General features: G+C 37.7%; 1 protein-coding gene across 1 annotated transcript; it reads right to left on the minus strand.

The window, feature by feature from the left end:
- Positions 1-1,784: 1,784 nt before the first annotated feature.
- Positions 1,785-25,935, minus strand: LOC122603235 (transcription-associated protein 1). The gene is made up of 35 exons (XM_043775893.1): positions 25,776-25,935; positions 24,521-25,287; positions 24,090-24,215; positions 23,918-24,003; positions 23,373-23,481; positions 21,439-21,534; positions 21,228-21,290; positions 21,084-21,143; positions 19,267-19,335; positions 18,830-18,911; positions 18,651-18,703; positions 18,480-18,575; positions 17,172-18,404; positions 14,487-15,488; positions 14,044-14,379; positions 13,469-13,727; positions 13,140-13,362; positions 12,684-13,053; positions 11,893-12,042; positions 11,576-11,797; positions 11,228-11,449; positions 10,386-11,042; positions 10,050-10,310; positions 9,621-9,968; positions 9,094-9,506; positions 8,555-8,996; positions 7,189-8,487; positions 6,792-7,052; positions 5,514-5,804; positions 5,002-5,439; positions 4,487-4,918; positions 4,096-4,374; positions 2,865-3,416; positions 2,225-2,434; positions 1,785-2,115 (listed from the first exon to the last, which is right to left on the minus strand). The coding sequence occupies exons 1-35, from the start codon at positions 25,831-25,833 to the stop codon at positions 1,996-1,998; spliced, it is 11,685 nt and encodes a 3,894-aa protein (XP_043631828.1). The 5' UTR covers positions 25,834-25,935; the 3' UTR covers positions 1,785-1,995.
- Positions 25,936-26,990: the final 1,055 nt, after the last annotated feature.

Genomic DNA, 26,990 nt, shown 5'->3' on the forward strand with positions numbered 1-26,990 from the left:
GATACAATTTGGCATTACATGTTTGGAATATTTATTATTTTTTATAACAGTCCATCTATAATATAACTAAAAAATGGATGAGATACACTTGACAATCATAATTTATTTCTTTTAGTCTAATACTCTCTTTTTATTAATCATTATTTTTTAATTTTTATTTAATAAAAAATATCCGACCTATAATAAAAAAATCTTATAAGCCAACACATGTTAACCATCATCTACGACTCCGTGTTATGAACAACTCGAACAAAATCAAAACATTTGATATGGTCTTTGTTGATGAATTGTTATGTATTTTTCAAATTATATAATCTACACTTTTTGTTTTTCTTTTTATTTAACTAAAGTTGAAAAGAAAAAAGGGTAAACTATAATCAATATCTATATGATGTAAATTTTCATATGTTTCTTTTTTAGCTTCCGTATTAATTAAGTTGTGATATTGGTCATATACTTTTTTTCTTTTTTTATTTAACTAAAGTTGGAAAAAAAAAAATAAACTGAAATCAATATTTATATGGAGTTAATTTTCATATGTTTCTTCTTTAGCTTTCGTATTTATTAAATTGTGATATTGGTCATACACTTTTTATTTCATAATTATTATTAGATTTATATATATTGAGACTACCTGTTCAATAGACGGGTCTCAGCACTAGTTAAATATATTATAGCCTGAATTCCGGCTGATGATCTAACCACAACAATTAAGCTAGATGCTACTTGTTTTACGTAGGCTATGACTAACTTTTGAGAGGTAATGTTATAACTAATTAACCATTCATTATTCTATATACCCATTTATATAACGTGCATAAAGCCAACAAATATTTAATTAGATTCCGCATTTGTAGTTTCAGATTTTAATGGTAGCCAAGTTGCAGCCATATTTTATAGATGATCATCACGTTGATTTCACCTAAATAAATTTTATAATCGAGATAGATTATTTTAATAGCGAGAGTCAAGTATTCTAAATTTCGTAAACAACCCAAAATAATTGATGGGTCATGTCATGATGTACACATCTTATTATTTATTGTATGATTCTTACACAAGCATTTGATGAAGGGATGCAATTTACAGTTTTTGCAATGTGTCTGAGTCTATCATAAGTCAAAGGTGGGCATTTTGAATGAGTTGACGAAATGTTACCGGTGTTTTAATGACAATAACTAAGCGTGTTCAAATGGTTTAGTCAGTTTGGTCTGATCGTGTTTTAAATAAAAATTTTATCCAACTAATATTCAAGCTAAAAATGTAAACAATCAATTCAGATTTTTCAAACTACATTTGGTTTTAAAAAGATAAAGTGAATCAAAAACATTACTAAAAACACTAGACATTTGCCTGATGCAATGGGGTGGCGGCAAAATGACAAGTTGGCCCTTTGTATATGTTGTCGGGAATAACAGAGAAATATATAGGGAAAAACAAATATACCGCTAAAAGCATGTATGCTTCTCCATTCCCCTCACAATCTTCCCCCTAAAAATCACATGTGTAAATACAAAATCATCTCTCTCACAAAATCATGCTAGATGCACAACATACTTGTTATCCCCAAATATATATACATGGTGCACAAGAGCCATTTTTAGAAAGCAAAATATGAACCTTCTCAAAATAAATTGTTGGGAAATGACAAGTAAACTGATGCATTTATAAATGGTAAAGCAAGTTTTATAGAAAGGATGTCCTGCAGTTGTCTTTCTGTATTGTAGTTAACTTGCAACACACATGAAAAATATATGATGTAAACTAAGAAATTCCCACCATCAGAACTCATAAATCCTTTAGATTAGTTGATTAATAACTTCAAATTACCTATGACAAATGAGTCAAAATACCATGAGAGCCTAAATAAAAGATTTTAGTAGCATATGTACAACTCAAAAGATGTTCTACCATACTAACATTAGTACTACATCACAAATTTACTGCTGCTGCTACTTTATCTACAAAACACATGCTTCTGATCTTTTCCTAAGTTTAAAACCAGGGATGCCAAGTTGGATCCATCATGCATAAGTTTCTTGGAGTAAGAGCAGCTTCGACAAGTTCCGTAACACCTCTTTGCACCGACTGTGGCGGATCCATTGAATTTTCCTCCTAAATTCCAAAAAATATATACATGCAGATTGAAATAAGAGATACAATTTATGAAATTGAATAAAGAAAGAGTATGAAATGGTCACTGATTTATTGGACGACAATATACCTCTTCTGATATGAACTGAGGGGCAATCCCATTTATTCGGACAATCACTTGCTCTACATTTGTGGTGATCTTTTGTTTAAATTCAGTGGGGTTCATGCTACCCCCACCAACAACCGGGGCCAACGGCATTCCAAGAGGCCTTCTCCATGACCAAGATAACAGCTCATCACGGAAAAACATAGCTAAATGATGATAGAGGTGTTGACTTTGCTGCAATGTACAAGATTATAAACGTTTAGCACCAAATATCAGTGATTGCTAGGATGAATCAGACATTGCCTTCTGAAAGTCAGACTATTACACTTTCATGTGGCAGGAAATAATCAGTTTATAGTGTCTAGGACTTTTTTGGGTAACAGGCTTTAGTGAAAGCAACTCTAATAAATCTGAATTAGTTATTGATAATCGGTTGAAGGGTAGCTCAAATAAAACTGATTCGTTAGACCTAGAATTATTAGTTAATGAGTAGGTGCAAGTAAATTATTTTTAATTATATAATAATTAGGGGCCATATTACATAGAAGTTCTTAATAATTAGGAATCTGCAAACACTGATTATCGATGAAAAAGGCAAGGTATTCATTTAGTGATGGGAAGGCAAGGTATTCATTTAGTGATGGGAAAGCTACAAGCTACTAACCTTGGGGGATACAACAGCCTGAGCTGCTGCACACATGGCAGACACAATGAGTCCCTCAACACCAAAATGAGAAAAAAACGCCTGCAAATTTCTTGTCAGCCGAAAAGGCACTGGTTCATTGAACTCAATCATACCGTTGGCATCATATGCGGGGTGGAAATCTGTTTGAAATATTTTCCCAGTGTTCTTAGCAAACAATATTTTGTTAGGAGACCTCCCACCTATTTGTAGCATGAAAGATGTGAAACTTGAGAGGGCTAACTGGATAGCAAACTGCTTCTTGAAAGCCCACATGTGATTTCCACTCAGTAGTGTTTTGTACATATACTGAGAGAATATATTTTCAAGGACATAATCTTTAGTAATGTGGTTGTAGGCTTGAAGACGGAGATCAACTACAGCTTCTGGTGATATTTGACCCGAGATTGCTTGGTTTAGCTGTTCCTTAAAATAGGCAATTGGTTGGTCAGCCTCTTTATTGTTTCTTGAACAATGGTTCTCGTATACCTCCAAAAAGGTACTGTATGTTAAGTCATCTTCAACCATTCGCACCTGAAGATTAGGCATACATATCACTTTAGAGGTTGAAAAATCAAAGAAACATAAAGCTCACTAGATGGTCGAGTGGAGTGGTTCACATAACTGGAAAAAATAGTCTCACCCGCAACAACTTTTTCCCAATAACAGTAACTAATGAGTTAGGAAATACTAAAAGGGAAAACGTTACATACACCGCAAAATTTATTTATACATCGCCTGCCTACGTTTTACACCACGAAATGTACAAAACTAGGTTAAAATTGGTGGTGTAATGATAAAACTTGTGTATTGATAAAAAATGTTGGTGTACGTATTATCTCCCATAAAATATTATCACAAAAATAACCTATCTTAAAGAAACAGATAAGGAAGTTGTATGCATTAAAGTGACTTTAGGTATACAATATTATGACAGGAATAACCCATTCTTCAAATTAACACATTAGGAGGTTGTATTTGTATACTTGCATGCTTTAAAGTGACTTTAGGCGACTTATAACCCATTTATGATATGTCCCCCTTTTTGGTTAAAAAAAGTATTCAGCTTGTTTGAGATGTAACAATCCATCAATAAGTAATTAGGTCAGTTCCCACCACCATAAAAACAACTTCTCGGGTACATATAGCATATAAAACTCACAAAAATCTGATACGATCTTGATTTCTGAATAATCTTTTATATATCTCATACCTGAGACCAAACAGGGATGATAATAGGTGTATGAATGTTTATGTGTCGGCGTCTTGATTCTTTGTGCTTATCAAACATCCGATTCATCACACGGAAAAGTTGTAAAATCCGTTCATCGCTCCTGGCGTTTGGAGTCAGGGATGTTTGTACTATAAAATGTCGTTGCGAGCCATCAGAACCAATGAGAGTCAAACGTCGGAAACTGCTCCCATGCCTACGCACAATTGGAATATCTGCCCCTACCCGGTCTAGCTTCACAGTATGATCAGGTGCAACTTCCTGCAGTAAACAGATAAGGTTTGAAAAAGATACAAAAAGTAAAAGATAAAAGATGTATACACACATAATGTCCATTAATCCATATTATATGCGCAACCAGATATGTACTTACTTGATCAGTGAAGTACTGTCCTGGAACCTCGACCTCGACCACATGGAAGTCACGCAACACCCTGCTTTCTTCCTCCAGTTTCAATACAGCTGGGAAACGGTCCTCTACGTTGCTCTGAAGAATGTTTTTCCAGTGCTTTAGTCTTTCAGTTAGATCAGATAAGGTAGCTGGGAAAGTAGCAGTACTCTCTGGATCAAGGTCACGTTCAAAATCCTGCTTGTACTCTCTTACAAACTCCACATGCTTGTTAACCGCATCTGCTGAGAAACATGCCCTGCAAACACCTGAGAGCTCCTTTTTAAGAGACTGTGGAACCTCTGCTGTTGTGGCGGTAGGGTATTTATAACAACGATGCAGCAGAGCATTAACCACAGCCAACAGTCGCTCCTCTGGCAGGGTCACAAACCTTGAACCTATTTCCGTGAGTAAACTCTACCAAAATGAAAATAAATATATATGTTAGACAACTAATTAAGAGTATAAATTAAGATACTTGCCACCAAAAGTTTAGTTACCTCAAGTTCACTAGCTAAGTTGGTGTGTTTGCTTCTAAGAGCCTCCATTATATCTTTTGCAGCATCAAAAGCACTAGCAGCAGAAGCAACTAAACCCATGGCATAGTTACGCCTTATAGCATTTTGACCACCATCACTAATCGAAGAAGGATTCTGTTGTTCATTACCACCCAGCACACTGCCGTCAGGTGCTGTAGACCGTTCAGGTTCTTGACCTTGAGAGCTACCACCCTCATGGGACCCAACAGGGCCTGTCGATTGTGTTCCTTGGTGAATCTGGTTATCCGAGGCTGAAGAACCACCACCCTGTCTGCCATCAGCCGCACTAGCCATGTTTTGATGCATCCTTTGTTGAGCCATTGCCATTCGGCCAAATTCAGATTTATTTGCAACATCACGCCGCTCAAGCAAATATGTGCGCAGCCAGTAATACAATGCCTGAAAGTCAAATAAATATTATAGAGTCAACTTGACAAACCTAAACCAACTACAAAAAAAAGCACAATATTAACCTGTGGATATACGGTTGCAACTTTTAGCAGAACAAGTTTGCAATGTGGGGCTTCAGATCTTTGCAGGGACAATAATAGTTGTGGAATCCAAGAAAGCCAAACCCAATGAGGTATCTGATCAACATATTTATCAAAAGCTCTTCCAACAGACTCATTGGGGGTGTCAAAGCTGAGAAGGTACAGAACACGAGCTAGATGGCTTCTGGAATTAAGAATGCCAAACTTAATACCTTGCAGAAAACAACTCACAGCATACTCCAACCAAATCTCTTCACGTGTTTCTTTGAAAGCCTGTCAAAGCAAGATATCAGAGCAGTCTATGAATGAAATAGTAATATTAATTAGGCCTGGCAAAATTTACCCAAACAATAAAACTTGGGTAAGTTTGAGCAACTTTTCAGTCATTTGGGTATATTTGGACACCCTTGGAATGATAGAACGGGTTTGAATTAGTATGTCAGGTAAGCCTTAAATTTCTTGTGCGGGTCGAGCGGGTCTATCTAGCGGGTATATATGGGCACCCGATCGATCAAGCAACGATGTACAACTTTCTCATCAGAAGTCAACAACTCTGAGTTTGATTTACTTGTATTTGATGTTGGCAGTCGCAAATATGGTTGATAGGTAGTGGTCACACGGTGGTGGTTGGACCGTCGATCCATGGTGGTGTTAGTGGTTGGATCGTTGAAGCTTATGCTTGTGAGGTCGTCAGTGATGTGGTCGGAGATGTGAGATGTCGATCCATGGTGAATCACAGAATCAGGAAGATGAAAATCTATATTTGTATATGTATTATATATAAATATAAATATAAAATAAAATGTTTAGAGAGAGAAACTGAGGAGGCGATCATGAAGAAAGTGTAAGTATATGGTCAGAATTTCAAAGAAAGTTGGGTGGGGTAGGTAGTTTCTTGTGTGCATCTCAAATATTTTGTACTACAGTATTTCTTTTTATATATATATATATCTTTTTCTTTAAAAAGGCATATACATGTACTACTTTTCAATTTGGGTTTATATTTTTCCTTAAAACTGACTCTTTCAATTTTGGGTTAGTCTTAGCTGTTATATATTCAAAAGGTGTTAAATCGGGTTAAAAAAAAAAAGAGTGGGTAGACCCGCACCCAACCCGCTTTGACCCGCATTCCTGGAATTACACCCTTGGACCCGCACCCGTTTCGACCTGTGCCCGTTTTGACCCGTTACCCAAACCCGTCCGACCCGCCCATTTTGCCAGGCCTAATATTAATGATGCAAGTAATAAATAAATGCATACCATGTCACAATAATTTCCCCAACTTATCCACCCTTTAGGCAGGTTCTTGAAAAGGCTGATGGCATTTGAATATGACAGATTGGCTCCCTCACAATCATGTAGCTTTAACAAAAAATCCCCTTTGATGCGGAAAATTTCTGCTTTATGTTTGACAGGAAAGTATTCCAGATTGGTACTGTTAATCAAATTAAGACCACTTGTAAGCTCTCCTTTCATTTCCAGATATGCCTTTGCTTGCTCCCTTATCTTAACAAAAGCCTCCTAAACATACACACAAAGAGACATAAATAGTTGTTAGGTTCAAAATAAGAATTGTGCAAGTTTCAATTCCAAGAACCTACTTCAATAGCAAGAGAAAACATTACACGTGAGCAAGTTTGAAATAGAGTGGCTGTACCTGCACTTCCATAGTTGAGTGGCCATACATTTTTTCCAAAACGGTGACACAAACATCATGAAGACTCTGCTTACGGGCAATATGAGCAAGTTTATTGACATTCCATGCCTTATCACGGTAACCAAGGTGATGAAGTTGAGGACTTGAGTTGGCCATATCTTTAAACGCATCAATCACTGCATTATACATTTCATTCCTCCACTGCAATAAATCATACCAAACAGACAAATTATCCCATTCATTTGGAGTTCTGAGTCTCCAGGTTTCAAGAATGTCTTTCAGATCGGCATACGAACTACCATGTACGCCAACAGAAGGATTCGCAGCTTGTTTATTTCCATTTGCTATATCTACTATAACTCTGGCTGATTCTTGAACCTCTACTAATTGTTGGAATTGCTGCAGAAGTGGAATTCTAGCGTGGATAGACATCTCAGGCAACTGCCACCATTGTTCTAAAGCAAGGTCAACACCTTTACCAACAATATTTTCGGCATCACCAACACCATTGGTATTTTTCTCATGTAGAGAAAAATATGCTTGGATTATACGAAGCTTTGGAGTTTCTTCAACTTGAGCCTTCGGAATAACATTTTCTTTCAAATATGCCCAATCTGGTTGTTTCCAGAGACTATCAAGTAAAATTTCATAATTATCAACAAGTTTACCAAAGTCCACCAATACATCCCATTGACTGAGTTGACTAGCACAATATAACCATTGCTCCTCCCAGAGACACATCTCAGCTTTGGGTACAGTGTTATTGTAAGTGCCTTGTGTTGCCTTAACCATGGCTTGGTAAAACAGACTTTGGGCCCGCTGCCAGTAACCATGCTGAACAAGTGATAACCCAACCCGAGTTTCAGCAGTAATTGACCGTTTCTTCCACAATCCATACCTCATATCTTCCTCATTCAGCAACCGATAAAGTTCAGCGAGAGACTCGGAGCACTTTGTTTCATTTTGAAACAGCATCACATGACTTTCTAGAAGATTTAGTGCTATGTGCCATGCATTGTAAGTCTTTCCAATATACTTTATGAGTTCACTAGGCATTCGAGGTTGCGGGTGGCTTAACTGGAGTCCTTCTAAAAGAGCTTGCACCACATTTGGCCTGTTACCCTGCTGCTTCTTATGGTAATCTTTTGATAAGAGAGAGATTATCGGCTTAGCAAGTTTTACTTGCTCTTCCTTGCACAGAGTCACCCAGACAATGGGAAACACCAAAACCCACAAATGATATGCAACATTTGCATCTGTATGAGCGAGCTCTCTCAATGGAATTACCAGATCACCAACCTACAACAAAGTAAAAGAAGCTAAGCAAAATGCAATACACACATAAATAAATGAGGCCTTATGATACCTGAAGCCGGCTCATCTCGCTCATGAACTTAGCATGCTTGGCAACAAGGGAATCAACAGTTAAAGGAGTATCATCTGTTCCCTCAGATGAATCAGTAACCATATCAGTAACCACAGATTGGGGTCCAGAAAGTTCTGGATGAGAGCCTGCAGCCAGAAGAGATGTAACCTTGGCAGAATTTGGAGGAAGTGTGATAGGTTTATTCTCTACTAGAATGGCAAGAAGAAGATCAAGTCCTTGTTTCAGCCAAAAGACATCACTCAGAGCCTCCCAGTCCTGAACTTGAATAATGTACTGCAGTCTTGTGAACAGTGTTTTCTGAAGAGATTCATGGTAGAGGGAGAAAAACCTCATCCGCATTTCAGGATCCCTTGCTCTTAAACCTAGTAAAAACTGTCGCTCTACTTTTTGAAATACTTCTTGGCGCAAAGTCAATGGATACCTATGAATCAATGAAGGGATTGTATAATGCAAGCATGTAAACTTAAATGGCTTTACCTAAAAACTAAATGAATTCAAAGTGGTAGATTACTGCTTACTTGTCCGCATCTGCACAAAGCCCATAAAGGAGCTCAAGATATTTTCGGTCCCACTCTTCAAGAGAAGTTGGGGAAAAATTCTGCTTATCAACTTGAGAAAGCTTCTGGAGGAAAGATACAACTTCTTTTGGGGTAAGGAAAGAGACAGAAGTAGTGTTCATTCCGGGCATGCCAAGATCTTTGTCAATCCATCCCTTTATTACATCAAGGATGCAGAGCAGCACTGTCTGATCAGTTCCTTTCTCAGAGAGCAAGGAATTTAGTATCTGTGTTATGGACTTTTTGAAGTCAGGCACAAGCATCACCTTCTCACCAATCAGTTTCATGACGGATTTAAGATTGGCAATCACCACTCCAAGATCAGTACCTTGACGAGACGAACTGACCGCAGAATCTGGGTCTGTCCTTTGACCCTGAAACGAAGATAACCAGCTTTATGGTGAAAGCTCATTTTCCAAAAAAAGACAGTCTGAAAGAGAAGCAATGCAAATGAAAAAAGGTAAATAACTCGATCAGAATATACATACTTGTCTTGCGTATGACCCAGGAGCAGATGCCAAATCACGTGCTAGCCGTTGAAGAACCCGAACCAAATTAAAAGGGTCAATGACACTCTTTTGCACTTCAGCTAACGTTTGTATGATATATAGTACAAAGCTAATCATAGAAGCGGAGTTATCTTCACCAGCTGTCTGAGGAGCTGCAACAGATGCAAGGTGCTTCTGTACAAGCTCCTCAACTTTTTGATACAACAACTTCACATCCTGTGGGGTGCTAGTTGCTTCTGAAGGGAAAGCAACAAAAACCATCTTCAACAATGAACACAAAGACTTACCAACATCTAACATTTTATACTTGAAGCAGGGCTCAAGTATCTGCAAAGAATTATTGAAAAATACAATTAAACATTTTGAACAAAAATCTAGAACATGTAAAAAAAATCAGAGTATACCTACTTGAGAAATATGGATTATATTATTACGGATGAATAAATGCGGTTGTTTCTCCAAAACTTTATTCATCACATCCAAACCCTGTGCCAGAGATGCAGATGGGTCCTTTGACTGAGTTGGCGGAATGCTGCTGAGAAGCTTCTCTAAATAATTGAACTTAACATTAGCATTTGGCCAAACCTCCAATGCCTGTGATAAGAGCTCTAATGCTTGCTTATACATGAGACTTGCTTCCTTGTCCTTCGGCTCTATAACCAAAGCAACCTGTCATTAAAAAATCCACCAAAACTTAGATATTTCACTTCACAAATATTCCAACTATATTAAATGGACACGTACTCTTATCAGAAAATTGATAATCATTTCCTCCATTGCAGCATTAGGTTTAAACTCCTCATCTGGTTGTCCAGCAGACCCTGGTGTTTCTATATTTGGAATTGAAGAGGCACCACCAGGTGACATGACACCAAAAGATTGAAGACCGGGCTCAACCTTTAATCGCTTGGTTTGATCTTCGGAAAATGAAGGCCCATCTACTGATCGCTTAATGTCACCACCAGAGGGACCTAGATTTGACCCATCATTATTTTGACTAGTGCCTTCACCGTCATTGACTATTTTCATCTCATTTTGTCTTTGCCTCTCCCAATTAACAACCAACCCAGCAAGTTCAATTGCGAGACGCCGGTTCTCTGAAGTAGTATTATATGGTAAACCAAGGCGACTAAGGGAATTAACCATCTGAGGCACAAACTGGGCCCTACAACTGTAGAAAAGATCTGAATGACGAACAATGAGCTGGAAAATGTGAATGAGATTAGGAATTGAATGTCCTTCCTCCACAAGGATCTTTTTTGTGTAGCGTATCCAAATTGGCATGCGGGAATTGTCACCAATGGGTAATCTTCGTGGAAGTGCTGGCATTAATATGTCAAGGGCTTGCTTGACCAACATTTTGTTCTCTGGCTGACAAGTCCGAAGAAGGGCTACAAACACCTACAAAATTAGCTTTGGGGTCAGTAACTCGCCCAAATTGATGTAAACTTGTAAACCGGAAGTAGCTAGATCCAGGAAGAAAGCATTTGAATAAAACATGTAAAGGAATTTACTTGCAGCGAGAACTGAGAACTTTATATCACATTTAAGTACTATCTTAATGTGTCACGTATTTATGGAAGTACCTGCAGTATGATCTTTTCTGGAGCTTGATAGGCCTCCAAGAAGTGGCATACATTGACAAAGGCCCATTGCTTACTAGCACTATCTTCACGTTTTAGGTGATTCCACCCAAATTTTATAAGTTCCTTCCTATGATGGACGAGGTCAGTCTGTAGATACTTGAGAAGTAAAGTAGCAAGTTGAAGAAGCTCTATCCTAAAAGGTTCATCATAATCAGCAGAGACCTATGCATGATAAAGTAGTCAGTATGGAGGCATGCCAATTAGAAACCATTAAGGTTTTTTATTAAAAAAAAAAAGAAAAGATAAAAGATAAAAACATATAGATGGGAAGTAAAGTAAAAAACTCACCTCTTCAGGAGGGTCCAGAAGCTTGTCAACAATTGTTTTAATGATTGCAGGATCTATAACTTCCCAAGTTTGCTCATTCTGAAATGCATGAGCCAGCATTGGAAGAATCAGCATTTGCATGATGACTACCAAATGATCAAGACCCATTTGTTTTGATTGAAGGACGTTAAGAAAGTGCAAAAGAAGGGTTTTCTTCATACTGGTTGGATATCCCTCAGCCACCTAGATGAAATGACACAATTAGACTTTGCAAGACACATACATAATATTTTGTTTTCACTCGCAATATGAAAGCATCCTCTTCCAAAATACCATACCTCAATGATGTAAAACTCCTTCAAGAAGGTAAAATCAATGCGCGTATGATATAAAAAGATGGAGAGAATTTCAAACAGCACATTCACTTCAGTTTTATCGTGGCGTAGATAGTTCAGAAAGCATTTGACTAGCCATTTGCTCTCTTTCACCTGCATTTCACAATGACAGATAATTAAAATAACACAATATGTCAAATAGAAAATATGTTACAAGTCCGTTGTTAGTAACTAATGTAGACGTCACTGAATTTATAGGCAACTAGGCAATAAAATATATACATGATCAATAAATTTGATGTAAGTTTAGACTAGTGTATTTTATGATGGGGAGCTACTTGTAAGAAAACTCTTAACATCGAAATGCATCTTCAATATTCCGTAGCATTCAGAGGTGTAAACAGACTAGATCACAAAACAACTGAATCAATGCCCCCCACACACACACACAAAACAACACAAAAAAAAAATAAAAATCAATGTCCCCATTCTGCTATAGTTTGTTCCAAAATTACAAATGAACCTAACAATTCTACCCTTGACACTTCTTTTTGCAAAACTGGATTCCTAAAATACTGCAAAAGCAAGATTAAAATTGTCATCCAGCTAGGCAGGTATTGATGCAATTATAAGACATTTCTAGAACTAGTGCCTTTCTCATCATGGACACTTATTTTGGGACAGAGGGTACAACATTTTAACTAGAGTACTGCAACAAGATGCAGAATGCACGTCATCAAAATCACAAGGACTTAAATAGCTACAACATCGACAAACATGCCTATCATACTCACCTGCACCAAACTCTGTTCTTGCTTATTCTGCAGCCGAGATATCCTAGCAGGGGACTTCCAACAAAGAACCAATGTATCAAAAACAATCCGGTTACTCTGCAGCCATCCGGGCATGAGTTTGACCAATGTTTTAATAAGAGCGAGACCCTGGAAATAAGCATCTGGCAAGACACTTGTGGTAGCAGAATTAGAAAGGGATTGCGTATTGTCATCACCCCCCAATGAAGAAGTCTCTACTGGCCCCTGAGCCATTGATGGCTCAGCTGCTGGCATAAACTCGGGGAATGCACTTGAGAGTATCTTCTCTGGTGACTTCGCAAGTTCTTCTCGTAAGGGCTGACCAGCATCTGATCGTATGATGTACATTAACCTGAATAATGCTCAAATATATCAAACTAAAACTTATACAAAGCAAGGTTCCAAGCAGAAATTGAGCTACTAACTTCAGGAACCTACCGACGAAAATATTTTGGGTCAGATAATCGGGCAAGAAAATAATCAATAGCAGCTTGCGGATAACGATTCAAGAATTTTGTCAGTGGAAGACGATAAGGACTGTTGATCTCGCTATAAAACTGCCCAGGTGGAAGGAATGCTTCTAATTCAATAGTCAAAGTTACAAGTTCATCAAGAAACTTCCCTGCCGCACTGGGTAGCAAGTGAAAAAGTTCGATGATAGCTGCATTAAAGATCATTGGAGCATATAAATGGATATGATATACTACTTACTTTATATAGATAAAACAGAGCATCTTCAGAATAAAAAAATAAAATAAACAACCCACCAGCTGCTATCTTTGGTTCTTCACCGTTTCTCCAAGATTTTTGCATCTGTTGAAGTTTCTCTGGTTCCAGCCATCTCTTCAGATGCTCCAGCAGTTTGTTTCCCAATGCCACGTTAAACCAATTTGATAGAAGTTCAAGAAGGCGGGCCAGACCAAGTAGTAGAGGCATACCGAGGTTCTTCGTATGAGCCAGATTAACTAGTATAGGCCTCAGGCTGCTCTGCAGAAGGTCCTTAGGCATCCGTTGCTGCAAAACAGCCTAAATGACAGCATCACCAAACATAAGGTAAGAGCGAATAGCTTAATAGGCTATATATACAGACCACACAGACATAATATTAAACTCTACGAGAAAAACTATGCAAAATAACAGCATGATGTCCAGTGAAATAGATCAAATTAGCCGCACATGACGACTAACATCCAAGAGATATTATCAATATTTACAAAATCCAGCTTTACTTTCAGGAATAACGACCCTACAGATTTGTAATTTACACTCCATTATGCCTTTAAAATTTGAAGATCAAGGTTTCTTTAATTTACAGAAAAGATGTCAAGTCAAAGAAAATAACCTGTCGCAATCCCTCTTTAGAAACAGCTATAATTTCAGGGCTCCTGCTAGTCAAAGCCTTGAAAAACATGGAAATGACTTTTGCACGTAGCTCCGCGTGATTTTGAGTCTTTAAATCTGCCCATGCCATTGCTGTGCATAGCAATTCGATGCAAGCAGTGCGGAGTTTGGTTAATGACATGGCCACTTTTGGGTTCATAAACTTCGCAACCCATACAGTCTCATCGGCCTCAGCAATCTGTAAAGCCTCTTGAAGAAAACTGACCAACTCTGGAGTGAACTTCATAAGAGGGGGCCTCAAGGCAAGGCAAAAATTTAACGCTGTTACAGTACCAACCTATTAAATACACAAAGGTTAGCAAGCAGAAGGACAAAAAAGATTATAACTATTTACAGCAACATTAGAAGAGACTAAAGTAAAGGCTGGCATAATGGTTCATGTACCTGTTGATCCACATTTTTTGACCTGAGGGGACGCATTAAAAGTGAATGAAGCAAGGGCTGGTATAATGGTTCAAGTAACTCAGACACCTCACTCCCGGTTCTACTAGCCAAAAGTGCCAAGCAGGACTGCACTATTTTACTGACTTTGACAGTTGCATTGGTATTTAATAGCTCTGAAGCAAGAAATTCAACTACTCCTTGAAAACTCTGCTTGCGGGCATCACTGTTTGCATCATCAACATTATTTACAACTCGAAGCACCTGGGTGAGCACCTGACTAGTTTCTTCGTGTTCTTTTGCAGCATAAACAGGAAGCCTTTTAAGAACAAATACAAGTCCACGTACAACACGCACTTGGAAAACACATAAAGTTTCAACAGTGACCTTTCCCACCAATGCACCAAGACCAATAACCCCACCCATTTGAGCTTGCCAAGTACTTCCATAACAACAGTGCAGCAGACGAGGTAATAACTGATCAAAAATGGGAACTCTGACACTAGGAGGAGGTGAATAAACCGGACTCATTGATGGACTAGAGACTATCATTGGAGTACCAGGTCCCCCTCGTGACATGAGGACATCAGCATGTTTGGAACGAGCTAGTAGTAGAAGAGTTTCAGAGAATACATTAAGTGCACTAAGAGCAGCTTTGGCATGGAGCCTGTTTTCACCTGCGAGCACTTCCACCAGAGCATCCAAAAAGATAAGAGGGTCCAACTCTTTCAAATTAGAGCTGCTACCATTTCTTGGCTTCAAACTATTACTTGTATTCGATGAGAGTAGAGGACCACCTAGTGGTATCGCAGAAACAGGAGTGTTGGTTGAAGAATATTCCAAGTGAAATATGATCGCAAAATGGCGGCAAACATTAGTAACATATTCATCCTTTGGGTCAACTATATCAGGATCAGCACTAGCTGCAATAATGGTCATGAGAAGAATCTTGAACACAGATTTCTCAGCCATTAGTTGTGTTTTAGTCTTGACCCCCAAGTCAGTCTGCAAGAGAAATGTATATGCATTAAAATAGAAGAAAAGAATGTCCCATCAATAAATGAATTTTAAAAAAAGACATTAGAAATCAGGGGGAAAAAAAGAGTTCTAACTTCTGATCTCACTTAATATGTCCAAAAACAACAAATGTAAGAGATAACCCAAGCAGAAAGGTAAGGAAATAAGATGTTCCGAATAAGCCAGCCTAAGACCAAGCAGTAATAGCAAATATGTTAAGAAAATTTGTGTACCTTCTCATGAAAATTAAGAAGGGAAAAAAAAAGCCTATCATGCAGAGCATCGTGCTATGGTAATCAAAAGGATCATTCGATAAAACTATTAAGCTGATTGAAAACTGTAAGTAAATCAAACAGATCACTAATGGCATCAAAAATGTGTCATCCTTATCCAATAGGTGTAGCTGATTCAGGAATTAAGTAGTTATATGCAATAGTACGACACGAGAGCATCCAAGCAACAGAACATAAACCAGTCTCGATAGAAGATATCATTCATAAGATGGGTACGCAACTAGTACTATACTATGAAGAGTATCTTCAAACATAGATATAAATTACAAGTAATCTTAAGGTAATTCAGATTTTTGTTGCTCATACCAAAAAGCATAGCCTAATCTCTTAACAAAGTATGACTTGAGCAAGTTAGCAAGGAGGTAAGTACTATGAAAATACAGTTTGTATAGTTAACCATCAAGGCAGGACGTAGAAAACAATGAAGAATCCAGAAAGAATGGCATGAAGAATATGTCCTCAATAACCGATAACTAATTTAAGAATTTAGTGGCAATACACATTAAAAATATAAAGTACACATTAGATACAGTCACCATTGGCCTTTGAGAGAGTATAAAGTACACATTAAAAGACGACAAAATAACATCTTTAGCAAGTTGAATGGTAAAATAGTTTTACAATAAGATACAGTCACCATTGGCAGAATTTGATGAGCAATGAAGAACTTAAATCAAACAGAAAACAAATGCATCAAGCATGTGTACTCATTATCCAATAGTTGGCACAAGAACTTTAGGGGTAACAAAGCAAGAAAGAAAAGAGCAGAGGGTAAGTAGAGCATCCAAACAGCGTAGTGTTAGTGAACAAGTTATAAAACTTACCAGCATAGATACAAGTGTTATCCATATAAAGATATATAAAGGACGCATACAGTAATGGGTTACATCTAGTTCTCTTAGATAAAGGTTCTCGTCAAATAATAAAATAAGTCACATCAGAATCACATAGATAAGATCTATTTTAGCCACTAAAAGGATGAAACTATGAGATGTCAGATGCTCCAAAGCTGAAGAAGACCAAAATTCAGACATTAACTACATCCCAACAGCTTTTGAATTTTAAATTCTTTCAGAAGATGAAAAAATATCAAAAGAGATCCAGTAAGAGATTCGGTGGCAATCAGTTACAAATTTAGAGAGCATTCTGTCAAGTCTTCAAATTACATCATAACAATGTTATAAAATTTTCAATGCTTGGATTATATTACATAATTAATAAATTCTTAAATATTTATGAATGTATTTGATACTGCTTAAACGTTACACCATTAGATACATTTCTTTATTAGGCTTCCAATGAAACTAAAATCATGAAATTTAGAGGTTATACCCGGCATTTATAACTAAATGAAAACAAAATTTGTAACTAAACCAACCTTTACATCGGAGGCCTCGGATCTTCTCCAGGATGGATCAACTGACGAGACCAAAACTGTCGATAAGTGCCTAGATATTAAAGCATCATCATGCACACGACCTGGCAGATCAAGTTGTGATGATAAACATACACGGAGAAACTTCAAAGCTTGTTTCCGATAAAAAGCATCCATGCTACAGTTTTTGTTCATAACAGCTGCTATAGCAAGATTGATACATCGATCTAGCGGTACCAGAAACGGGGTTTCAGGCTCAAATGTAAGAATCAAGCGGAGTCCATGCTCTGGATTTTCCTTACACTCAAGTGCAAGAGGCTCTTTGAGAAAGCGTCTATTACGACCCCCTAACTTACCAAGGAGTTGTAACGATTTACCACCCCAAGGATATGGTGCAGGCCTTAAGTGAGACCATAATGCTAAAATCACATCAGACATCACATTAGCCATACTTGGTTCAAGAAAATCGGGGTTTAAGCTATCAATCCAAAATTCAAGAGTTCTCAATCCTAAGCTCACTAGTTCGTCACTCCCATTAAGGCACATTACAAGTGGCTTCATTAATCGAGGAAGGTGAGGCAACAAAGAGCTTAACCGTGCAGGTAGCGTTAAGCAGAGCTCTAGCAGAAGGTCCCTCATCTCTTCAGCTGTAGGGCCCTCAAGCATAGCCAACAACATATTCAAGCATGGTTGTAGAGTGGGAATCAAGTCTCTCAATAGAAGCTCAAATTTGCCACCACCTAGGGCACGGAACAATGTCCTAAGAAGTTGCAAATAACCAAATGGTCTCTCAATTTCACCAGCATTTTTCATGCAAGTGTCCACAATAACAGGCACATGAGGCTGCAAAATGCGTTCACAATCTGTCGGAGACTTGGCTACAGCACCAAATAAAAACCGGAAAAGATGTAAAACAAGTTTTGCTGCAGGTGAGTCTGGATGCTTCAGAACATCAAGTTTGCTGCTTACAAGGAAATTAACTAAGACATCTGCAAATGGCCTAAAAACCTTGGAAGCCTGAAGAAGAGTAGAAAATATGTGCACAAGCTGTGTGTTCGATATCATGCATTCAAAAAGTTCAGGCATGCACAACGAGAACATATCCATAAGATCCCGAGGTTCCATGATAGCCAAAATCTGGGAAAAGAGATGGATCATTTCTCTCTCCTCATCTTTCTCCTTGAAGAGAGCCAAGCAACGCACACCACTTTTCAAGACACCAGAAGCTCTCCATACCTACCCAAAGTCATTTCGGAAATTAGTCTACCTATGTCATGGAGTAAAAGTGTTCATCTGTATAAAAAATGATACCTCTTCTTCTCTCAGCCCTTTGAATGTCTGGCCAACGGAGGAATTAGGTGGGGTTCCGGGAAGCATTTGTGGTGTCCCTTGAGTTGATGAAGGAACCTACAAAGTGGAAAAACATAAGATCACATAGTCTGAATGTAGTTACACCAGTGGTAGAGTTAGATAGTTAGAAACCTGTGATCGGGGTAGATGTGCGTGTGTGATGCTCCATATTATTGTTTTCATTCCTGGTAATCAAACAAGTTAGACTCTAAACACACAAGGGTTCTCAATTTACAGAAAAACTTACCAATTATCCAAAATTTTCGATCACTGATGTAATATCAGCCATATAAAGTATGAAAACAACTTACCCATAACCAAGGTCTTGATCAGATGTTTACAATCACTCACTTCTTTGGCATGTTCCACGGGAACCTGAATATTTAGAACCGCCTGACATATAGTTTACATGTTTACTCCAGTGTCAGTATGGCATACTATTATAAATATGTGGGTATAGCTGGAAAAACCGAAGTTATGAGTGTAAAAAGTTATTTAATTGAACTTGCCCTTCGATATGTTCATATAATGATTAGCATACTGCATACATAAGATATTGTGGTAAATCCTTGGTTCAAAAAGTACATTGCTATATTTGCTTGGAGTCTCATAAGAATGTTTTGTCAACTAAAGATCTTTGTGGTGAGTAGACCTAAGTTATCAAACATCTCCAGAGTCTCATAAAAACGGACACCACAAAACAGAATATATATTCATAATGATGCAAATGAAAGTTAGTTAAAATTACCTGCACTGGCAGCTCAAGTTTTGACTTTAAGGTAGACCGATCCTTGCCTTCCTCTCCCTCCTCCAAAAGCTGTTTTAAATAACACATACAATTAGTGAAAGATGCAAGAGTTAGTTGACAGGAATGAAGCAACAAACAAAAGTGCCTTGCATGATACGGTCATCTACTTTCATCTTCATTTAACCTTGTTAAGTAGCCTGTCCTAGAAAAAGGTTATCCAAGAATGGGTTAGGCATGATAATCTTATTCCTCTTCATTGGCAATCCCAAACTCAGCAGAAAACCCTTAGGCCGCGTTTGTTTCACAGAATTTGATGGAATCTGATGGAATTGGAATTGAATTCCATTCCTTAGTACGTTTGGTTGTTCAAAGGAGGAATCTCATTCCGTGGGAATGTAAACATTCCATCATTTGATGGAATCTCCATTCCATGGGGATGGAGGAAGGAATTTCATTCCTTTCGTTACTTGAATTCTCAAAAAATCAAAAATATTCCATCAAATTCCATTCCTTCCGATTCCAATTCCTTCGAAAGATTTCATTCCTTCCAAAAACATTCTGTGAACCAAACGCGCCCTTACTTTCCCTATAATCCAATCCCACCAACAAAACTCTGTTTCTAATAAGACTACTATGTGTATAACTTGTCCAGGAATCATCCTTATTTGGTTGGGTACATTAGTTTGGCACTTTGGCATTCCTGCATTACCGCTTATACTAAAATTGAATGGAAAGAAGTGTCTGGACTTCCAACTTTATCTAATAAATCCTCAAAAAGCTTGGGAACAAAAAATTGGTTGGGAGTGGAACTTACAAAAAGTGTGAAGAAATAGAACAAAACAGGAGGATTCACCACTCGTATTTCAGCATGCAATAGTCTTTAAAGCAATGGGTGACATCAGAAGAAACCCCATCTATATAGTTGATGACAGTGGTAGGATGAGGTGGCATCGGAGATGCGGCAAGCGAGCAACGGCGAGCATGGTGGCTGGTGTTTTGAGTTTTAGTGGAGGAATAAAGAGAAGCAAGAAAATGAGGAAAAAAATTGTTTTTTTTATTCGTCACCTATCAATTTATTTTCAGCCGCAGCAGACAAGGCAAATTCAATGGATATATGATCAGTTATCTTCTTTCAGCAGGCTTGAGGTTTAATTGATCACCCATTCAGATATAGGGCTATACCCTTACCGCAAATCATAGTCAAAGGAAGCAGACTGGTCAAATGCCAGCTCAATAGCACCAATTAACCTCATTAAAGAGGTTTAGATAGTGAAATCGAGGATACAGCAACGACTAATCTATAACATATGCTAGCAGACTCAAAGGTACTTACCAATATAACTTCTTGTTTATTTTACCAATGATCAAAGACAGCTAAACATGTATCATCAAGGCCTCCCATAGCATAAGTGTGTAATCCATACATGTCCAGGTTATGCTTGAGATGGCTCAAATAGAGTCCACAGATTTAGATACAAGAATATGCTTAATTAAACTTGTCAAGACCAACACTTTAAACCACATGCCCGTCAATAATAATAACCCAAAAATGCCATAACACAGCTTAAACAGCGGTAGATCATGACCATGATTGGACAGGTGATAGATTACTGATCAATAATTATTAACAAAAAGAGGGTTAAGTGTCCTTTGAGGTAATGCCAAGTGCCAGATATAGTAACCAACTGTTAGTTCAGTATCTGTGTTCTCATCAAAGTTTTGGTTAATCACTAGGATGTTAAAGTCGGTCCTTGTCATATCTTAGTTATCTGGCCATTACAATATATTGAAACACGGGTTAGCAATAAAAAGTGTACCTGAGGTATACTACGCTTAAAAATGCTAAATTTCCCGACGAAAGTGTCCAATATTCGCCCCTGAAAAAAGAAAACAAAACTAAGCATCATCATTCTGAGAAAAAAAAAGGAGACCGGGGACACACGTCATACAAAAATTCTTACCAATAAAATCCTAGCTTCGTCCATAGATGGCAGGTCGACGCCTTTTTCAAAAATCGGCTCCACCTAAAAACATATGAAAAAAAGATACTTATTACTGATAGCCAACAGAAACCAAATCAGATCACTGATACCAAAAAAAAAAAAAAAAAACATGAAGAATTAGGCAGATGAAATGTTCTCAACATTTTAAACTGAGAGATCCAGACTGTACCAAATTCAACATCAACCGTGCACACGTGGTATGGATGCTCAGAGATAATGACGCATCATGCATATTACTCGAAAATAGGTATATAATCCGTGATAACTGCAGCAGATTGATGATATACAACAGTGAGAATCAAGATATGTACATGTGTTTCAATCAAATAATATATATATTATATATATGGGATGATTACGGTAAAACTAGTATTAAAGTAAAACAAATACGATCAAATCTTGATCATTGGATCATGATAAAACTGATGCACGAAAATTCGTAAAGCAAAAGTATATACAATGATGCATTGAGATTTTCATGATGCACAACGATTTTCATTGGATCATGATAAAACTGGAACCACCCTAATTGCTGGTTTTGCCTCATTTTTCATGGGACTCTCTAATGTTGTGTAAACCATAACAAATGTGGCCTAGTACGTCCTGATGTCCTCATGAGAGATCTCAGTTCCTAACCTCCCTAGGTAAACATCTTGGGGGTGGTCAAGGAAGGGGTTCAGAAACGGTCACGGGGAAGACACAATTAGACTGCATACATCCGAGTCAAGCTTATAATCACCCTCCCAGGGTAACCTGAACAGGAAGAAACCACCTCCATTTCTCTAATATTGGTTATGCATCACTCACAAGGTTAATAATCCACCCACGTTGTTAGAAATACAGTCTCCTCTCCATTAGGGTGATTACTATTTTTCTTTTTTTTTTGAAAATCAACTTTTATTCACAAAGAACCAAAACCCACAAGTGTGGGTCGGTGGTCACCAAATTACACCATCCTTTTATTTACATACCTCAAATCTATTCCAATCTTCTAAGCTAATGGTACAATTTCTTGATCTATTTTTAAACCAAAAATAACTAATAGACTTAATCTCTTGGAACACCTTCTCCTCCCTTATCATTTCTTCATTGAATCTTTTGTTGTTCCTTGCCCGTCATAAGCACCAACATGTTACAAAACTTATTCCTTTGACGATCTTCTTAGCTGTACATCCAAGCCCCAAGTGTTCTTCAATCCTAAAGATGTCTTTCAATGAGAAGAAGAAAAGCGGCCGCACCTTACACCACAAACTAATCTTGTTCCAAATAGAAATCGCCATGTCGCATGAACATAGAATATGTTCCAGGTCTTCTTCCACAGCGTTGCATAAGACACATCCCACGCATTCCAGTTCCACCTTCCTGTTCTTGAGAGCAACCATCTTCGGGATCCTATCCATGGACACCCTCCACATGAAAATATTGCAATCTTTTGTAACCCATTTAGACCATTTAAAAATGAAACGCTCACTAAAGTCTCTATCACCTCTCATTACTTCTTTAAAACTCTTAACCGAGAACAAAGTGTCCTTTACATCCCTCCATATCCATCTATCCGGTGCAATTTTCAGACTAATTCCGGCAGTCAATCTGCGCAGCTCCTGCCATTCAACCAGTTCCTCCACCGAAGCTGGAGTCTTGGACCAATTATGTTTAAAGACGAGGCTGCCATTCTCAGCAGCCACCCGGTCCCTTACCCAACATTTTTTTATCTTTCTCTAATTTGAAAAGTGCGGAGAATCGTTCTTTCAAGGTTTCATTAGCCCAAACATGAATCCAAAATCTAATGGTCAGCCCGATTCCGACCTCCCCGTTAAATAAATAATTAATACCTGTCCCCTGTACTTTATCTTAACTATCTCACTGACTATAGCTTTCCATGTTCCAGTAACAGTGCAATTTAGAGGCAAAGGTTCCCAGCATCATTTGACAGGGTATTACTATTTAATAGGTATTACTATTTAATACCTATTTTCAATGAGAACTTCAACATTGATCTACGATATTTGCGTGTATACATTTGACAGGGAAGAATAGGACACACTATGCCTAACAAAAAAAGATACTGAAATAACAAATCAAAGCCTTCAGCAAGCTACAAACCTGTGACAATGAGAGATCTCCCCGAACATGATGAACTATTTCTGCCAGTAGACTATACGCCAGTGGCCTCAATGTCTCAAAACAAGCCCGGCCAATTCCCACGAGAACCCTAACATAGTTCAAAAAATCTCAAAACATTTTAGACATTATATTAAATTACAACAACAATACCCAATACCATCAAAGGCGGGGTATGAAATTATATTTAACGCCAAATATTGTATAAAATAAATTAGAGCAAGTTATGTTTGTCTAATGCAACAGATCCTTTCATATCTAGCTTGATCACAAGCAGAACCTAAATGTACTGCCGCAAAGTTTCGCCTTTTATAATACTGTAATGATTATAATTACATCCAAAAAACAAGAATATAAAAAGTGATCAAAATCATCATGTTCTTGTATGGCTGACATAAATATTGCAAATCACATTTCAATTAAAAAAACAACATCAATGTTTAATTTCCATGGCACCGAGCAATCAGATGACGAAGTTAGCAAGCTGACTATGTACACAATACCAAAGTAAGGTAATGTTATGTTACCTCTCTTCCAAAAGCGTATCAATTAAGGGAAACAGTCCCCTCTTGAAATCCGTACCAAGAACATGCTTCAGTGCTATCAACAATTCCTGTGCATAATATGATTATATAAACAAAACCAGTTCACATACCTGGGTGATTAACAAAGAATAAACATATCTAGGGGCATACTCACTTTTCTGATGGAAACAGAATCTGAACAAGTAACAAGCAGGTTCACAATGCTCTTACAAATGCTATCTTCATGAGGCCTAATATAATCAGCAAAGCTCTTCAAAAGGTAAGTCAGGAATGAAACCGTCTGCAACAGGACCAAAATTCAGATAAGTGGATAGATAATGAGAGCACACTGCCTCATCGGTAAATTCAGCATCTGGGTGGTAAACCCATGCATACAGTCATAAATGTTACATTTCTGCAAACTCAATATATCAAAATGATCTTATACAGTACAGGTTTGCATGCACAAAGCACCACTACTGCCCAAAATGTGTGATCGTACTAAACATCCTCAGTACTTCTACAAACATTTACTAGCATATGACGGGGTATAATGCCTCAGATATGATTAGAATGAATGATGCAAAAATGATCCCAAAAAATTACCTTAACTTGAGCCCCTTTTAGCTCAGTGAAGTGGGTCTTCAAATGCGGTGGAACCTTGTCAGGACCTGGGACTGAGATAGCAGCAACCATCAGAGGCAATAACTGAGGGATATTAGTCTGGACAAGCCGGTTATACAGCTGAAACAGAAACATAACTACCAACGGACTCTCTGTCACAATCTTGAACGATCGAGTACTTGGATTAAGTTGGCCGGCCCCAGTGCTCAACGCAGTGGAGGACCCAACTTGATCTGAAATATCCATTGGCTTAATGTCATCGTTGCCAAGGGAAGGTAATGCCGACATTGATGAAGGGGGTGGCATTGTTGGAGCTACAAGTGCCCCACTTTCAAAGAAATAGCTAACTGTGAGTCTAAAATTATGGTATATTTTACATACGAAGTCAAGGAACGGCTGCACTTCAGTCTCTTGGGTTGGTCTGAAGTTCCTCAATAGATCAAATATAATGCGAATGCAAATCAACCCATTCTCCTCATTGTCCGTAGTAAGCACATGCATTGCGACTTTTAACAACTCCTGAACAAAAGGCCTTAACACTTCACTATGAGGAAGCCGATTAAGAATTTCAACAATAACATTCCGCAGCTTATGCTCAGGGTTGTCAGTAAACTGCGGCTTTGTTATCTGATACAAAATCACTGAAAACGGACGAAAGTAACACTTCAAGAAATTCAAGTACTCCCCGGTATGAGTTATCTCTAAACTATCCCGCACCTCCATCGCCATTTGAAGCCTACTTTGAATAGCTGTCCAACCAAATTAAAAATAAAAAAAAACATTACTCACCAAACATATAACTTCCGCCAAATAACATCCATACTCCAACTTATCCTTAGCAAAAACAAATAAATAAACTTTCGTTCAGTATCCTAGTTTATCATATATTACAACTAGAATGTGCGTAAAACCATCTTCCACGACTGTAAAATTGACAACCGTACAGCTAAATAACTCCATATAAGCTGGTGAGGTTAACTATTTCACAATCCACATATATTTTACAACAAATAAGTTCCATACTGGATTTCAAAAGACCATAACTTTGCCTAAAATTACTCATTTCTAATCACCTATAGAATATAATACACACATTTATATCTTAATAATAATAATAATATAATAATAATGATAATCATTCACACTTCACAAACAGTTACTATAATCAATTTTAAAAAATTAACAAATACAAATAAAAAGATATGAATATAGAGATAGAGAATGTATATATATATACGTATATCAGGCTCCATTAGATGGCGAGAATGCTGCTCGAAATTCTGAATAGGACTCATGGCTGTAAATAAAACCCGAACTCTGATAAAATAATGAAACTGAGATATCTAGGGCTAAATTACTGCTTCTATACTTGCTAGTAAGATTGTAACTGTACAAAAATTAGGGTTTAATTTAAGAGAGACAGATATAGATAATTATATGTATTGAATTTAATTTAATTGAAATGAGTCTAGGGTTTTGAAACCGGGAAGTTTGATGTTTTACGTGATCATTGAATGAAAATGGGTGTCAATATAATAATAATAATTAGCCCTATACTCGTGGATACTGGGAATTATAGGCAGTCTCGAAATTTATAGAGCGATGTATGCACGACGGGGGTGGTGTTTGTAAAATGGAGTGGTGGGTTTGAGAGAGTTTGGGAAGTGGTCCTTTTGGTTTAGAGGCTTTGTAATTATGAAATTAAACCCCGTAGCTTATTTGGCAACCTTACACTTCACGAAAAGATGAGAGGTGGATTCTTCATCACTTGAGCAAATTGGACATAACACCGAGGGTAAGTCGATCCCTTTACTAGATAGATTACAACGAGTAGGAATCCGGTTTAGGAGCACTCTCCACAACAAAATATTTACCTTTCTATGAACTATGTTATTCCATCTAGTAACAACTAAAGAATCGCTTAACTTCATATCGTCAATGGCCATTCCAGTTTCCTTGACCGAAAAATCACCATCATCTGAATCGCTCCATCTCCATTTATCAGCTCTCGCTCAGAGTCACATTGTCAAGAATTGCTTGAAGACCCAACCATTCTGTTTCCTCAACTCCCCCTATAATAGGGCGGGGCCAAGAATGTAGAAAAGAAGAACCATTCCAACGATCAGAAACACAACCGTTCTTAAGTTGTTCAAGACGAAATAATCTAGGGAAACGTACCTAGAATGAGGTATGACTTGACCAAATATCATGCCAAAAATCAGCCATGTTATCGTCCCCAAGTTTAATCTTCAACTTGTGAAGAAGAATAATGCCCTTGTCATTGAGCTCAGAAGCAAGTTTAGAGATTTGATGCCAAGTACCATGCTTAGCGCCATCACCAGTAGTCCAGAACCAAAACGAATCAGGACTGTAGAGGTTATTGAGAACCTTCACCTATAAAGCATCGGGAGAATTAACAAAACGCCACCTCCATTTTAAAAGAGGAGCTTTG

Source organism: Erigeron canadensis, chromosome 6 (assembly GCF_010389155.1).
Source record: "Erigeron canadensis isolate Cc75 chromosome 6, C_canadensis_v1, whole genome shotgun sequence".
Taxonomy (NCBI): Eukaryota; Viridiplantae; Streptophyta; class Magnoliopsida; order Asterales; family Asteraceae; genus Erigeron; species Erigeron canadensis.

Bases quoted from the DNA above. Each gene is read 5' to 3' on its own strand.
- LOC122603235 (XM_043775893.1), bottom strand. From the start codon at position 25,833: ATGAGTCCTATTCAGAATTTCGAGCAGCATTCTCGCCATCTAATGGAG. The intron at 25,288-25,775 runs GTATATATATAT...TTGGTTGGACAG, and splicing joins TCTAATGGAGCCTGATATAC to CTATTCAAAGTAGGCTTCAA. The intron at 18,912-19,266 runs GTAATTTTAACT...ACTATATGTCAG, and splicing joins AACTTGAGCTGCCAGTGCAG to GCGGTTCTAAATATTCAGGT.